We start from the raw sequence: 14,396 nt of genomic DNA on the forward strand, positions 1-14,396 counted from the left end.
ACCCTCCCAGTTCCTATCCTGTGTCCCCTGTGGGGAGGTAGTAGGGAAGAGCGTGGTGGAGAGAGGGCTGTTGTTCCTCAGCTTCTCCTCAGTTTTTTCAGAACACAGTTGGCCCTCCATGTCTGAGGGTTCCACATTCGCAGATCCAACCAACAGTGGTTTGAAAGTATTTAGGGGAAAGAATCTCAGAAAGTTCCAAAAAGCCAAACTTGAATTTGCTGCACCAGCAACTATTTACATAGTATTTTCATCGTATTTACAACTATTTCCATAGCATTTACATTGTATTAGGGATTACCTGTAATCTAGAAATGATTCAAAGTGTGTGGAAGGACGTGCATAGGTTATATGCAAATACTTTGCCATTTTATATAAAGAACTTGGGTACCTGCAGATTCTGGTATTCCTGGGTTGGGGGGTTTTGTCCAATCACCGCCACCCCCCTACTAAGGAACAGCTGTATTCCAAATTGAGTGCGATTTAGTAAGGTTTGGTTCCACTTTCATTTACTAGACTACATGAGACAAGAATGTGACTGTGATAGAAATAAAATAACATATCAAGTTGGACATCTGAGTTTCACCAGGAGCTGCATTGTTGAATATTTATCTCCATCCAAATTGCCACAGTGTATCAAGGGAACAATTACACATAATGAGTATTGTAAAATAAATTTTTACATTGTAATTTTTCTGCTTTTGAATTATATTTTACCTTATTATTATTTTTATTATGTCAGTGCAAGGCTGCCAACTATCCTTTTTTGGGAAAGGAAAGGTTGCCCTTTATCCTGAGATGGTAGCTTGCTTACATTTTTTGGTGCTAAATGTCCTTTCTCCTATGAAATCATGTTGGTGGTAGGTAGTAGTAGATTGATGTCCTCACTTGGCAAAATAAGAAAAAAAATTCATGAAACTTTGTTATTCCTTGCTTCCACCGCACCTATTTTTGGATAATTTATCAGAGCATAAATTCTCAAGCCTGGAGAAATATAGCCTTAGATTATCACATAGTCCACCCCTTCATTTTGCAGAAGTTGAAACTGGCCCAGACAATGGAGTGACTTGTTCAAGATCACACAGATAGTAAATGGAAAACTAGAGAGAGTTCCCTGGTGGTCCAGTGGTGAGGACCCGGCGTTTTCACTGCTGGGGCCCGGGTTCGATCCCTGGTCAGGGAACTAAGATCCTACAAGCCGTGAGGTGTGGCCAAAAAACAAAACAAAACTAGAAACAAAACGAAACCAAGTGAGTTAACTTCTTTTCATCTTTCTAAGCTGCTAAAAAGCACTTTATTACCAAGAGCAAAGAAAGGATGTTGCACAGGTGCTGGCTTAATTGTGAGGCTCTCATGTATAATAGATGTTATTTTTATTGATGTATTATTGATGGGGTATTTTCTGTATCCACTGAGTGGCAAGGACTACTAGTCTCCTGTGCTTCTTGTCACATCTATGCATACACATGAGGATGTTGTACTGATTACATAGCATGTAAATAACAAGGAAGTGTGGGTGAAGCACTGGAAATAGGCTTGAGGTGGTTATTTGGGTGGAAAATCTAACAATTCAGAAACTAACAGTAAGGGAGTCAAGAATCTTCTTATGAAATCTCCTGGGCTCGGGAGAGAACTCCCACGGTCAAATGCCAGTTTTTACCAAAATAGGAACCCTCACTTCTATATTAGTTAGCAGTTTTAGCTTTTCCAAGACAGTGTTTGGGTAAATATTGGGCACAGTCCATTAGCAATGAACAGGTGACACTGTGGTGAGAGGTTAGGGAATTGAGAGAAGCAGAAGCAAGACCTATGGCTGGGCTGAGTGGCTAGGGTGTGGGATAGGTATAGCAATCCCAGAAGCCATGTGTTTCAAAACCAGTGTTGGATGCACAGGGCAGCTTCAGGTGAACTCCAAGTTCAGCCCTGGCACTGTCCATCTCCACACCATGTTCCATTATTTCACTGCCTGTTGTCCCCTTTAAGAACTATTTTAAAATCACATTTAAAAAGCTTGCACTCGAGAGGTGCCAGGCTCCAAAAATACGTAGCAGTAGACTTCAATGAATGAAACACAATCTCCATCACCTACAAACTGTAAATCACTGGATGTCTCCGGAGAGACAACCATTTGGACTTTCCAACCTCATCAATCCAGGGCATCCAATTACTAGGAGTACATACCACTGCCAATCTTGTGGGATATTTATGTACAGTTGACCCTTGAACAACTCAGGGGCTGGAGATGTCAACCTCCTCACAATCAAAAATCCACGTATAACTTTACTCAGCCCTCCGTATCCACCATTCTGCATTCTCAGATTAAACCAACCTTGGATTGTGTAGTACTGCAGTATGAATTTAGTGAAAGAAATCCGAGTATAGGGGCTTCCCTGGTGGCACAGTGGTTGAGAGTTTGCCTGCCGATGCAGGGGACACGGGTTCGAGCCCTGGTCCGGGAAGATCCCACATGACGCGGAGCAACTAAGCCCGTGCGCCACAACTACTGAGCCTGCACGTCTGGAGCCTGTGCTCCGCAAAGAGAGGCTGCGACAGTGAGAGGCCCGCGCACCGCGATGAAGAGTGGCCACCGCTCGCCACAACTGGAGAAAGCCCTAGCACAGAAACGAAGAACCAACACAGCCAAAAATAAAATAAATAAATTAAAAAAAAGAAATCCAAGTATAAATAAACACATGCAGTTAAAACTTGGCGTTGTTTAAGGGTCAACTGTACTTTATTCTCCCAGTAAGTTCAAGACTTTCCTCAACAGCAGAGTGAATTTGCTTAGGAGGAGGAGAACAGATGAAGATGGCAAACAGCAAATCCAAAATGAGTACTTTCAATTTTTTTATACTTTTTTTAACCCTAAGTAAAATATGTTGTTGAGTCCTTTTTTCATAACTGGTATGTGTCTACTATATTTAAATTATTTCACTACTAAATATGGTACATTTTGGATTCTAAAAGAGTGAAATGTTTCAGGACTTCTCACTCATTTATTTAATTCAATATTTTGATTATCTTCTATGTGACAGGGTAGTCTTTTTCTACTATTTTTTAAACTTTGCTCCTTTTTGGTAAATGCCAAGGCTGGCGTGTTTGAAAACACAACCCTTGCCCAGTTCTCTTGGAATCACTCTGTCACTAACCCCTAGTAGAAACTTCGAAGCTTCATTTTACATAGACTCTCACGTAAAGTTTTTCTTTTCAATTTTTCTTCCCCCAAACATACAAGCGATTTATCATATTGCCTGTGCTATTTTAATTTACGCACGGTGCATTTATTGTCTGCTCCAGCCCTTGCCTCTCAGTAGAAATTCAATCTGCTAGGTCTGGGGTCGGCAAACTTGCTCTGCAAAGTGCTAGATGGTAAATGTTTTTGGCTTTACGGACAGCTGCTCAACTCTGCTGTTAGGAAGTGAAAGCGGCCGCAGACAATACATAAGCAAATGACCGTGGCTCTGTTCTAATAAAACTTTATGGACACTGAAATTTGAATTTCATATAATTTTCACGTGCCACAAAATCTGCTTCTTTTTATTTCTTTTAAGCCATTAAAATAAACTTGAAAACCATTCTTAGGCTGTACAATAACAGGCAGCAGGAGGGCCGCAGTTAGTCAACCTCAACGCTAGAGGAGTCTGGCTGTCTCCTCTGGCAGGGATCAACACCTGACCTGACCTCAGTGACTTCTCCCAACCACCTGTCCAGTCTCTAGAAGGCAGACTCCCGTTTTCAGGATTATAAGGGGGCGTGAGGGCACTACACCATCACGAGTGCACGTCCTCCTTGGCAGGCCACTTATCAGCCCATTTAGGGTGGTAGGAGTCCCAAAAGGGCTTGCAAGACACAACGGGGCTCGGACTCCAGCGCAGCAACACTCTGGAAACACCTCCAGAACCCAGGGAGTCTGCGCGGCGGGGCGTCAGGCAGGTACTCACCGGGCGCCAGTTCGAGTGCTCCCAAGCAAAGCGGCACAGGCGATTGCCAAGCGCGCCTGTCACTAACCCGCCGCAACCCCCGAAGCTCGTTAACCGAGAGGCCCACGGCCCCTTCCCCCGTGCCCCTCCCGGGTGAGAGGCGGCGCAGGGTAGAGGTGGCCAACTTAGGGTTCTGTCCCACCCTGAGCGGACGCAGCGCTCAGCTCCGGCCAGCGTTGGATGGGGCGGGACTCCGGCGAGCGTGGTTGCGCGCGCGCGCGCACTCCTGCCCAGTCCAGCCCTTTCCCGTCCGGGGCGCGCGCGGCCAGGCCGGCCCTGGCGCGAGCCTGCGGCGCCCCCGTTCGGCTCCCGCTGGTTCGGCCGCCGCGCGCGCCGCCGTGCGCGCCGCCCGCGCTCCTGCAGCGGCGAAGCTGGCAGCCGGGGAGCCAATTAGCGCTCGGCGAGGCTGCAGCTACTTCCTCGTCTGCCCGGCTGCGCGCTCCGGACAGCTCTGTCGGCCGCGGGGCGGGGCGGGGTACTGCGCCGAGCTGCTCTGCCTGCCTCTGCTCGTCCGGCTGCCCAGGGTGGACGCAGGTCCTTGAAGGCGCACCACTGCAAACCAGACAAAAAGAAACTCTGAGGCGCCCGGAGTGCCGGCTGGAGGGGCGTTCGGTTGGCTTTTCGTGCGTGGTCTTTAGAATCAGCCGCTCCAGGAAGAGAGATGTCGAAGCCGCCACCCAAACCGGTCAAACCAGGTAAGGAAGGTGCTCGCTGGATCCCCTGGCCGCCGCCGTGCCCTGCGCTCCCTCTGCCACTTGGCAGGGCAGATCAGGCACGTACCCGGCCCCGAGCCTCGCTTTCGATGCCACCCACCAGGGTGGGAGTTTTTAGCGTTGCTGCGTTCGCTGCAGGGGACGGATCGTTTTGGATAGCAAGAAGATTTTCGAGGAATTTTAAAAAGTTTGCTTTTAAAGAGGAGTCACCCTCGGTTTTGCAGCATTGTCATTCGCTGCAACTTTCCAGTCGACGTGATGGCTACGTCCCATTGAGATTTCCTGGAAGACAGGGCCATTGATCTCCCTTAGGAAAAAAATTAAATAAATGTCTTGAAATGTTTTTTTAGCCACTTCCTCTTTTTTTTTTTTTTTTTTTCAGTGTGTGTCGCTGTCAAGTTTGGGTTCTTGACCGGCCAAAGCGAACGGGAAGTGCGCTGCTGGTAGGGTGGGGTGGGTGAGTGAGTCTCCGCAAATTGACCTCGAGATCTTGGGAAAAGCTTTTAGAAAACTGTACTCGAGCTCCTGACTAGAAGAATCTAGGCTGCGGCAGAGTAATCTCAGCTATTACTATTCAGAAGTGTCACTTTATCATGCAGTACAAGTCGTTTGCCTCCACTCCCTCAGTGAATTAGGCGAGTTAAATTGGAGAGGGTGAGCTTACTAAATTCCTCAAGCAGCTTTCTTGGCCGATAGTCCTTGTTCATTTTTTATTCGATCCTTGGAATATTTTCTGGGACATGGAGAAAAGAGAATTTAAAAGTGACTGAGGAATTTCAGTTTAACACTGTAATAAACTCTTTCGTGCATTCACTGAGTAGGTAGTTACTGAAAACGTGGGAAATGGAAGAGAAGTGGCTTTTATATACTCTGAACTTTTTTCTTCCAATCTCATGCAACTTCATTCAGTATAGCACAGGCTGAAATTTATCCATTTACATCAAATTTCGAAGTAACCTTGATTAGGAAGGAGTAATTTCAGTGATTAATTTTTTTCTTGATTTTTCTAAACTTTAGTCAAGCACTTCAACTTTCATGATTATCCAGTTTTCTTCCTTTACCATCATACAGTGGTAGTTTCAAATCATTTTATTTGAAAATTATGTACATACTCACATATATGGCATAGTCATTCACTGAGGACTTAAATTTTGCTGGACTGTGTGTGACTTTGTTGGGACTTTGGCTCCACTGTGAGCAATGGTGGAGAAAGGCTAGAAGTGGGCTCTGTGCTTCTTTAGATATGGAGGCTGATGAGGAATTTGCATTTTAAGTGCGTTTGTAGGAGGCAGCAGCCTTCTAAACTCAGATGTAAATCAGGACCTCAAGTAACCAACAAAGAGGAGTTGTTCTTTGATAGCTGAACAGAGTACTTTATTTCAAAGAAGGTCCTGAGAAGCCGTTCATGAGGTTTTTCATCTCTAGACGTTAAGTGATGTCTGTGCTGTAGCTGGAGGGACATCAGCGTGATGTGTATGTGTGTGTTTGCCCAGGTGTGGCTTAGGGATCACACGGCCATGGCCGTGAAAGCCCGGAATCCTAACCAATAAGGCCACCGAGGAGCTCCCTCACAAAGACTTTTTAAAAAGAGACTTTTTTTTTTTTTTTTTTTTTTAAAGGTTATTTGAATTTATTTATTTATTTATTTATTTTTGACTGTGTTGGGTCTTCGTTTCTGTGCGAGGGCTTTCTCTAGTTGTGGCGAGCCGGGGGCCACTCTTCATCGCGGTGCGCGGGCCTCTCACTGTCGCGGCCTCTCTTGTTGCGGAGCACAGGCTCCAGACGCGCAGGCTCAGTAGTTGTGGCTCACGGGCCTAGTTGCTCCGTGGCATGTGGGATCTTCCCAGACCAGGGCTCGAACCCGTGTCCCCTGCATTGGCAGGCAGATTCTCAACCACTGCACCACCAGGGAAGCCCTAAAAAGAGACTTTATTCTGAGTCTTGAGGTAAAGATGGGCCAAAAGATGTTGAATGAGGGGCTTCCCTGGTGGCGCAGTGCTTAAGAATCCACCTGCCAACGCAGGGGACATGGGTTCGAGCCCTGGTCTGGGAAGATCCCACATGCCGTGGAGCAACTAAGCCCATGTGCCACAACTACTGAGCCCGTGCGCCTAGAGCCCGTGGTCCACAACAAGAGAAGCCACCGCAATGAGAAACCCGCGCACTGCAACAAAGAGTAGCCCCCGCTCGCCGCAACTAGAGAAAGCCGGTGCACAGCAACAAAGACCCAACACAACCAAAAATAAAAAATAAATTAAAAAAAAAAAAGTTAAAAATAAAAAAAGATGTTGAATGAGATTTGGACTAGAATCCTCTCATTCTAAGCACGTTTGATAACCTTCCCCTGTAGTTGGAAGCCTGATGTATGACCTTGACCAATTCTTTTAAATGGCTTATTGATTTTGGTGGTGGAAGTAAAGTGGCATAAATATTTCACTTGTCTTGGGAAAATAAATTAGTGGGACTTTGAAGAAGCATATGTCCATGTTTTGGGTTCTTTCATATTTACAGTAAAAACATCATAAAACTTCAAAGATGTCACACATATGTTGCTTATATAACACCTTTGAGAGGGAAAAGGTTTTCACCTAAAATGATCTGAAGTTTTGTATAATTTTTTCTTCTCTGAATAAATGAATTAGTTAAAGGTGAGATACGGAGTTGGCTCGAGGTATGCACATGAATAATTTTCCCTCATAAACTTGATGCTCTGTTAATACCTGATGGCAGAATAAAGTCTGAGAAACATCTTGAAAATTCCAGAATGATGATGATGATTATAATAGTAATAGTTAACATTTATTTGGCCCTGAGTGTCAGGCGCTGTGCCAAGTACTTTGTATGCTCTGTCTCATTTAATTGTTCTAATTTCCCTATGAGGTGGATCCTAATATCCCCATTTTATGGATGAAATAGGACTTAGTGAGGTTAAATAAACTTTGTAAGGTCTCAAAGCTAGGAAGTGGTTGGTTTGGCCTGGGAATGGAACAAAAGCCTTAACTGGAGTCTATGCATTTTGGGCAGAGAAACCTGTGAGGGTTCTATTAGGTTGGACCGGGTTTACTTGGGCAGCCACCTTTATTAACTTATGCAGTTGTATTATTTGCATTTGCTTTGTGTAGCTCCCCTCTTTAATTGGATCTGTATTAGACTATTTGACACTTAAAATTGCTTTTTAATTTTATATTGGAGCATAGTTGATTAGCAATATTTGACACTTTTTGAGAGTAGAATAGTCTCTTGTTTCTTTGTAACTGCACAGCAACTAAACTTTGTATGTGTGGCAGTTACATAAAAAGTCTTGATACATAATAAAGTCTTTGTCTAGAAGAAAGCAGGGGAGACTGTGATCGGGCATATCTTGTAGCTTCACATTAAATAGCAAAGGCTGGAGGCAGTGTCCATCAACAGGACTTCTGGAAGTAGAGGGGTCCCCTTCCTCTTGTGTTTTCAGCATTCCCATGGTTTGACTTCAATGGGACTAAGTGATGAGCTTTTCTGACATGCCTCTGTAAGGGAGAAAAAAACTTTTCCTCTACCCTCTTAGGTTTGATATCTAGTTACTGTGAATTAACTGAATTAAACTAACAAAAAACCAGATTAACAGGAGGAAAAGGCATACAAATTTAATTGATGTTTTAAATTTTAAGTGTATAAGGGCTATACAGAAAAGAAGTGAAAATCCAAAGAAGTGGTTAGACTTGGACGTTTATATACCACTTTAACAAAGGGCAACACATTGTAGAGAAGTGACTAAAAGGAAAGAGGCGTTGAACTTCGGGGGGAGTAAATTGTGGGAAGGTAGAGATATGGGGAAACTAATGGAAAATAAGAGTTATTTTAGTAAGTTTTACTTATGCAGACTCATCTCTGTGCCATCTCTATCCCTGGTGATAAGGGTTCTTCTCCTCTATCTTTAATGGGGGACCTACAGGAGGAGGATACCTTCATGGGGAATTTATGTCTTGTTTTCAGGCAGATGGGGAGGGCTCAGAGTTCTTCCTATGTCTGCTTTTTCTCAATTGCCTTCAACTCAAAATAATCCTTATGCCAAAGTGGCATATTTTGGGTTGACATTTTCTGATCCCCTTCACCTCATACTTCACGTCCAATGAAGACCATCGCCAAATTTGTCCTCACTTGCTTAATGGCCAGGGAAGCAAAATACATGGGGGTGAGGAGAGGGAGAGAGAGAGGGGGCAGACACACCCTTTTCGTGGGCTGGTGTGAGCTATTAAGTCAAAATTCTCTATTGACTTGTCATTCATACTTCAGTAAAGCTGGGGAAAAAAGATTCTCTATCAGATAAATTAAAGGACTTTGGGAAAAGAGTTTCAGACACCAGTATGGAGAGAGATTTCTGATTCTTACTGCATGGTACTCTATTGTATTTATTTAACCAGACCCATATTAAAATGTGCTTCTATTGTTTCCACTCTTTTGTTATAACAAATAGTGTTACAACAACCCTGTTGCTTACCTGTGTGAGTATATCCACAGGACAAAGTCCTGGCAGTGGGATTGTTGTGTCAGAGGGTATGTGCATTGCCATATTCACAGACATTTCCAAAATGCTCTCCAAAGAGGTTGTACTAATATACTTCCCTACCAAAAATGTGTGAGCACGCCTTAACACAGAAAAATTACAATGCATGTGATAGGAGATATTATCAAAGTGTGGTCAGAGGTCTAGGAAGTACAAGGCAAGGAGCTTGAGGAAGCTGAAAAGGTGTCACAGAAGAGGGGAAATTTAAGCAGGGTCTTGAATGCTGAGTAAGAATTTGGTAGGCAGAAAAGAGGGAAAAGTCGTTTGACGTGGACAGAAATGAAATAACTTGACATGATGTCCTGCCCACGTTTGATTGACTGCATACGAGCTGAGCTTCTCTCACAGGAGCCAGGGGGATTTGGTGTGGAACTGTGAACCAGAGAAATTTGTTCTGAATTAAAGAGAAAGCCATTTGCCTAGTGTAGGAGGTTGTGGAAAACAGTATTGCTCCACACAGAAAGCAAGTATTTGAACATCCACATGTGAGCCATCTACTCATGTGCTTATCTGTTTGTTAGAGTGTTAACAAGAGCTGTGGGTGGTAGTTTGCAGAAATGAGTTAAAGAGGGCCACAGCTTCAACTCACTTACGCAAGTCACCGGTGGGACTGCTGAGGCCACCTCCTTTTTATTAGTTCTTGCCAGTTGTTTCCCACTCACTGTTTGAGTATCTGTAGAATTTTTAGAAAGTTACAAGGCAAATCCCTCAACTTACTCTCAGGGTAAGAGTTAGGGGAGAGTTTTGTATTTGAGCATTTTGATTAGCATGTTCAACTTGTTAGCATTCCTTACAATTTGATAAATTACCTTGGTTTTATATTCTTGCAATGAAAGAATGTACTCATTCTTTTCTTTTTTTTTTTTTTTTTACCCCTCTGTGGGCATGAATTTAGTAGAGGAGCCAGGTCAGAGTGGGTACAAGTTGCAGGTTGAGAGGAAGGGGCAGGGGGCATGGGCAGCTCTGCCAGCCTGAAGCCAAGAAGACAGGAGGTCGGAGGGGGCACAGACAGTAGAGCACTGAGTCAGCAGGCGAGCAGACAGGCTGTTCTTCACCCTCCAAGTGTCAGGGCCGAGGGCAGAGCAGCAGCTTCGAGAGGGCGTGGAGGATGTAGGTGCCTGGCTCCAGTTGCGGCTAGGTGGGCAGGACAGTGAGGAAGCCCCCCACCCCAGGGGTCTTCAGCGCAGCAAGACGGCAAGCCACAGAGGGGACAGTGGGGTGGCGAGAGGCCGGGGGTCCCGGGCTTGGGGGGAGGGATCTGAGGGTTCCTTCCTAGTCTGGTGCTCCTGTTTCCCAGGGAACCTAAAAACAATTTAAATTCAAATTCAGGAAGACCCTAGAGACCCATCTAGGGTCTTTAGACCAAGTTGATTCTTTTGCTGGAGGGTCTGCCTCCAGCCTCTTACAATGATCTGAAAGCAGCCCCAGAGAGTCTTTCTGGCATCCCTACACTCCAGGGATTTTGGTAGGTTCTGAGAAACTCATGGGTTCTATTTCAGGATTCTCTCATCTAGGAGGAAAGGCTTGATTCACCTCACTTGTATGAGACAAGGAAATTACTTCCACTTGGAGAGTGTTCTGGAGTGGCTGTACCTTCTTGGAATTTCTTGACCCAATCCATGCTTAGGGGGAGGACCCCTCCAAATTCCAGCTCTCTGAGCATAGATGAGGGCAGCTAGAGGCGGAGAGAAGCTCCTCCAGGCTTTTGGCACAGTTGGCAGGTATCTCAAGACTCCAGATTTGGAAGATTCCACAGAGTCTCATATATCCTTTCTTGGAAACCAGACTCTTAGGACTATCTCTAAGATGTTGCTTATCCATGTTTACAGGGTTTGGGGGCTGCTTTCTGGGCCCATTGTTTTGATGAGTCAGTGCAAGTTTGTTGACAGTAGCCCTGGGAGGACCTAAACTGGTTTTTCAGGCAAAGAAACTGGCTGGGAAACATAGCAACAGACACCATTCCCTCCAAAGTTCGTTTCTGAACGGTATAGCAAACCCGAGATAGTTTTCAACGTTGTTTTCGGTTGAGGAGTAAATCATTCTCTGTTATTCGTCTGTACTCAGGTTCTAACTCTAAGACGCACAAGCAGCTGCTAACCACAACCTGGGCCTACGTTAAGCAGAGCCGTGAAGTGGGAGTCAACCGCTTATGGTGACTGCCCACTTCCTCTTTCAGGGAGTCTGTCCCATCCATAGGGCTGCTTCTAGTTCTTGCCTAACACCTTGCCACTCTTGAGGGCCAGTTCTATACCTAAATATTGGGTCTCTAAATGGTCCCTAGGACTTGACACTGGTTTAGTAGGAGCTCTGTTCTCCATAATGGGTTCCTGCCCATTTCCTGATTCTTGGTTGGTACTGGGTCTCTCTGATGTTTTGACATCTAACCAGGCACTCTCTTGTTAACTGGCACTGGGATATCTGCTGCCCTGAACCCTTGTCATTCGCTTGCTTGGACACGTGCTCCATGTTGTATGGCCCTTTGGCTAATACACCCATGCCTTTCCAACATGCTGTGACCTTAAGATTGGCGTCGGTCTGTGTCTGCTCTTAGATGGATTTCTCCTGGGGCGCCCATCCCTCAGACCTAACCTTTGGCAGACCTGAGTGCCATAGCCAGTTGTTGTTGGAGCTCTGATTTCGGTACCTCTGGGACCAGGGCCACATTCCCAGAGAGCCTTATAATATCCCGCTCAGGACCATCCTGGTTTTCGTTGCTGACATCACCTGGAACTTGGTTTCCTCTTCTCTTAGTTCTATGGGCCTCTGAGAATAAACTCTCTGCTTCACATCTGATGAGCAAATTCACCTGCAGTATTAAACCAATCATTGATTTATCAAAATCCCCTTCCCCAATGTGCTTACATTAACAAATAAGCTAAAAGTAAGATTCCTGAGAGAGAAATTTGCTTTTCAAATGAACTAGTCTTTAGTAATAGGAATTTAGGCATAAAGATGGGCTAATTAGGGCAGATATTCTAGGACCAAGCTGTGACCTGGAGGAGAGGGATGCAGAATATAGTAATGGGAAATGGACATTAGTTTTGGGGTGAAGTTCTGGTCCCAGTTTTTTTTTTTTTTTTATTAACTTGCTAGGTCACTTTGATAAGCAGTCCCTAGACTACTCTGGGCCTCAGTTTTTCGTTTGATTCTAAATCTGATTCTGAATCTTTATTGCCTTAGACTGACTTTTCAGATAATTCCCCAAACTTCTACATGATTTCATCCTGTGCTTTTTATAGAGCCCCAGGACATTTTCGATAAGCCCTACCCACCTTCCTGCCAGTGTTCAGTGCCACATGAATGCAAACATGGAGGAATTAAATACTTTTTAAAGGCAGTTCATAAATCCAGATTTCTATGAGGAGAGAGAAAGAGAGAGAAGGATGGGAAGTGGGTTAGGGTGGGGACATAATGTATTCTTAATTAGGTCTGATCTGATTTCAGTTAGGTCTCTGGCTACACAGGGCAGTGGAGTTTTGGGTTTTTTTTTTTTTTGCAGCTGCCTAGAAGGCAACATTGGGATGGCTCTGCAGAAATGTGTCTGGGGTCTGCATGCACGGATTCCAGTAAGACCCTCACAAAATGTAGCCATCATGTGGACGTTTATGTTTGGAAAATGTATAACATTAATTATAACTCAATAATATCAGCTCCATAGATTTGAGATCTAAGAATATATCTTTGGCTAGTTTTGTTTTTTGTTTTTTTGGGCTGCGTTGGGTCTTCATTGCTGCACACAGGCTTTGTCTAGTTGTGGTGAGGGGGGCCTACTCTTCATTGTGGTGCGTGGGCTTCTTGTTGTGGTGGCTTCTCTTGTTGCGGAGCATGGGCTCTAGGTGCGCAGGCTTCAGTAGTTGTGGCACGCGGGCTCAGTAGTTGTGGCTCACGGGCTCTAGAGCGCAGGCTCAGTAGTTGTGGCACACGGGCTTAGTTGCTCTGCGGCATGTGGGATATTCCTGAACCGGGGCTTGAACCCATGTCCCCTGCATTGGCAGGCGGATTCTTAGCCACTGCGCCACCAGGGAAGCCCTTTGGCTAGTTTTTAGAAATTAATTCTCTGTGTAAAATACTGTTCAGAATCCCCTTTTCTCCTTTTTTTTTTTTCCTGTCTTTATTGGAGGTGATAGTTTTAAGCCATGAATTCAAGTTCAGACCTCGCCGTATAGAAATTCTCACATTTCATTCCAGGAAGGAGGGTTTTCAATGCTTCTCTCTAAAAGAGGATTGATAGTCTTCCTCTAAGAGAGTGGTTCTCAGCCCACCCATCGCTCTGTCAGTTATGTAGATCTCACACAAGAAACCAACTTTTTAAAGAAAATAACATTTACATGCTTACAGGGCTTCTGATATAATGACAGTGTTAAGAACATAGAATTGTACTGATGGGAATAAGTTTTATTGCTATAACTTTAGAACTCACACACAAAAAATTTGGTTCAAAGTTAAAAATTATTATTGTGCTCTTGAGTGTTAATTTTCCACTAAATATCTTTAAGACTATAGGTAAAGAAGTTCAATTTGTTAGGACAGATGGCAAGAGAAGGCGGGGTACTTCTGCATCTGGACGGTGGGTACTGAAGGAGGGCAAATTCCTAGTAATTATTATGAAAGCCTGCAATTTGGATGACCGTTGCATATTGGTGGAAAGCCACTGCCCTAGAGAGCATGGAGTTTTCCCTCTTCTGTCCCTGTGGGCAGAGAGGTTATTTTCACTGTCTACCCATCCACATTGTAAACAACAAATAGTTCTGAAAGCTCAAGGGAGGGGACGAGCGGTATTCCTAGAAGTTTAAGAACAAATTCCAGTGTCTCAATACTTTGCCTTCCCCCATGACCCTGTGTTGATAAAAAAGAGAAATGATCTTCTGGGCATCCATTAATGAAAAAGAGTTAAGAAAAAGTCCAGAGCAATTTGCAATCTCAGGAGTAGGTGTGAAAGGCGCCTTGGGCCTTCTAGTGGCTGAGGTTAGTCACTGAAAGTAAGTGTAGAACCCTCAGGAATGTTATCACAGCTCCCGCCCAAGGCCTTGAGTAGAAGGGAGATTTTCATAAGGATGGTCCTGTAATTACCCTATGTTAATTATAACCCCAGAAAACTAGAGCTTTTTGTTTGTCTCTCTCTAGCCTTGTCCTTCTCTAGGGGAAGTCCTAAGGACTCCA

General features: G+C 44.6%; 2 protein-coding genes across 4 annotated transcripts in view; one reads left to right on the forward strand and one right to left on the reverse strand.

The window, feature by feature from the left end:
- The window catches only part of NMRK1 (nicotinamide riboside kinase 1), a 32,914-nt gene extending 28,839 nt beyond the window's left edge, over nt 1-4,075 (reverse strand). For both annotated transcript variants that reach the window (XM_007182282.3, XM_007182281.3), the window contains exon 1: nt 3,939-4,075. The gene's annotated coding sequence lies outside the window, so the exon portion shown is untranslated. The remainder of the gene's footprint in view (nt 1-3,938) is intronic.
- Nucleotides 4,076-4,302: 227 nt separating this feature from the next.
- OSTF1 (osteoclast stimulating factor 1) overlaps nt 4,303-14,396 on the forward strand; it is a 48,734-nt gene continuing 38,640 nt past the window's right edge. Inside the window, exon 1 of one of the 2 annotated variants that reach the window (XM_007182283.2) lies at nt 4,303-4,672. In XM_007182283.2, the coding sequence (XP_007182345.1) occupies nt 4,639-4,672 (34 nt within the window). In that variant the 5' untranslated portion in view covers nt 4,303-4,638. The remainder of the gene's footprint in view (nt 4,673-14,396) is intronic. The other variant, XM_007182284.3, reaches the window with a different exon arrangement.

This window comes from Balaenoptera acutorostrata, chromosome 6, assembly GCF_949987535.1.
Source record: "Balaenoptera acutorostrata chromosome 6, mBalAcu1.1, whole genome shotgun sequence".
In the NCBI taxonomy this organism is placed as follows: Eukaryota; Metazoa; Chordata; class Mammalia; order Artiodactyla; family Balaenopteridae; genus Balaenoptera; species Balaenoptera acutorostrata.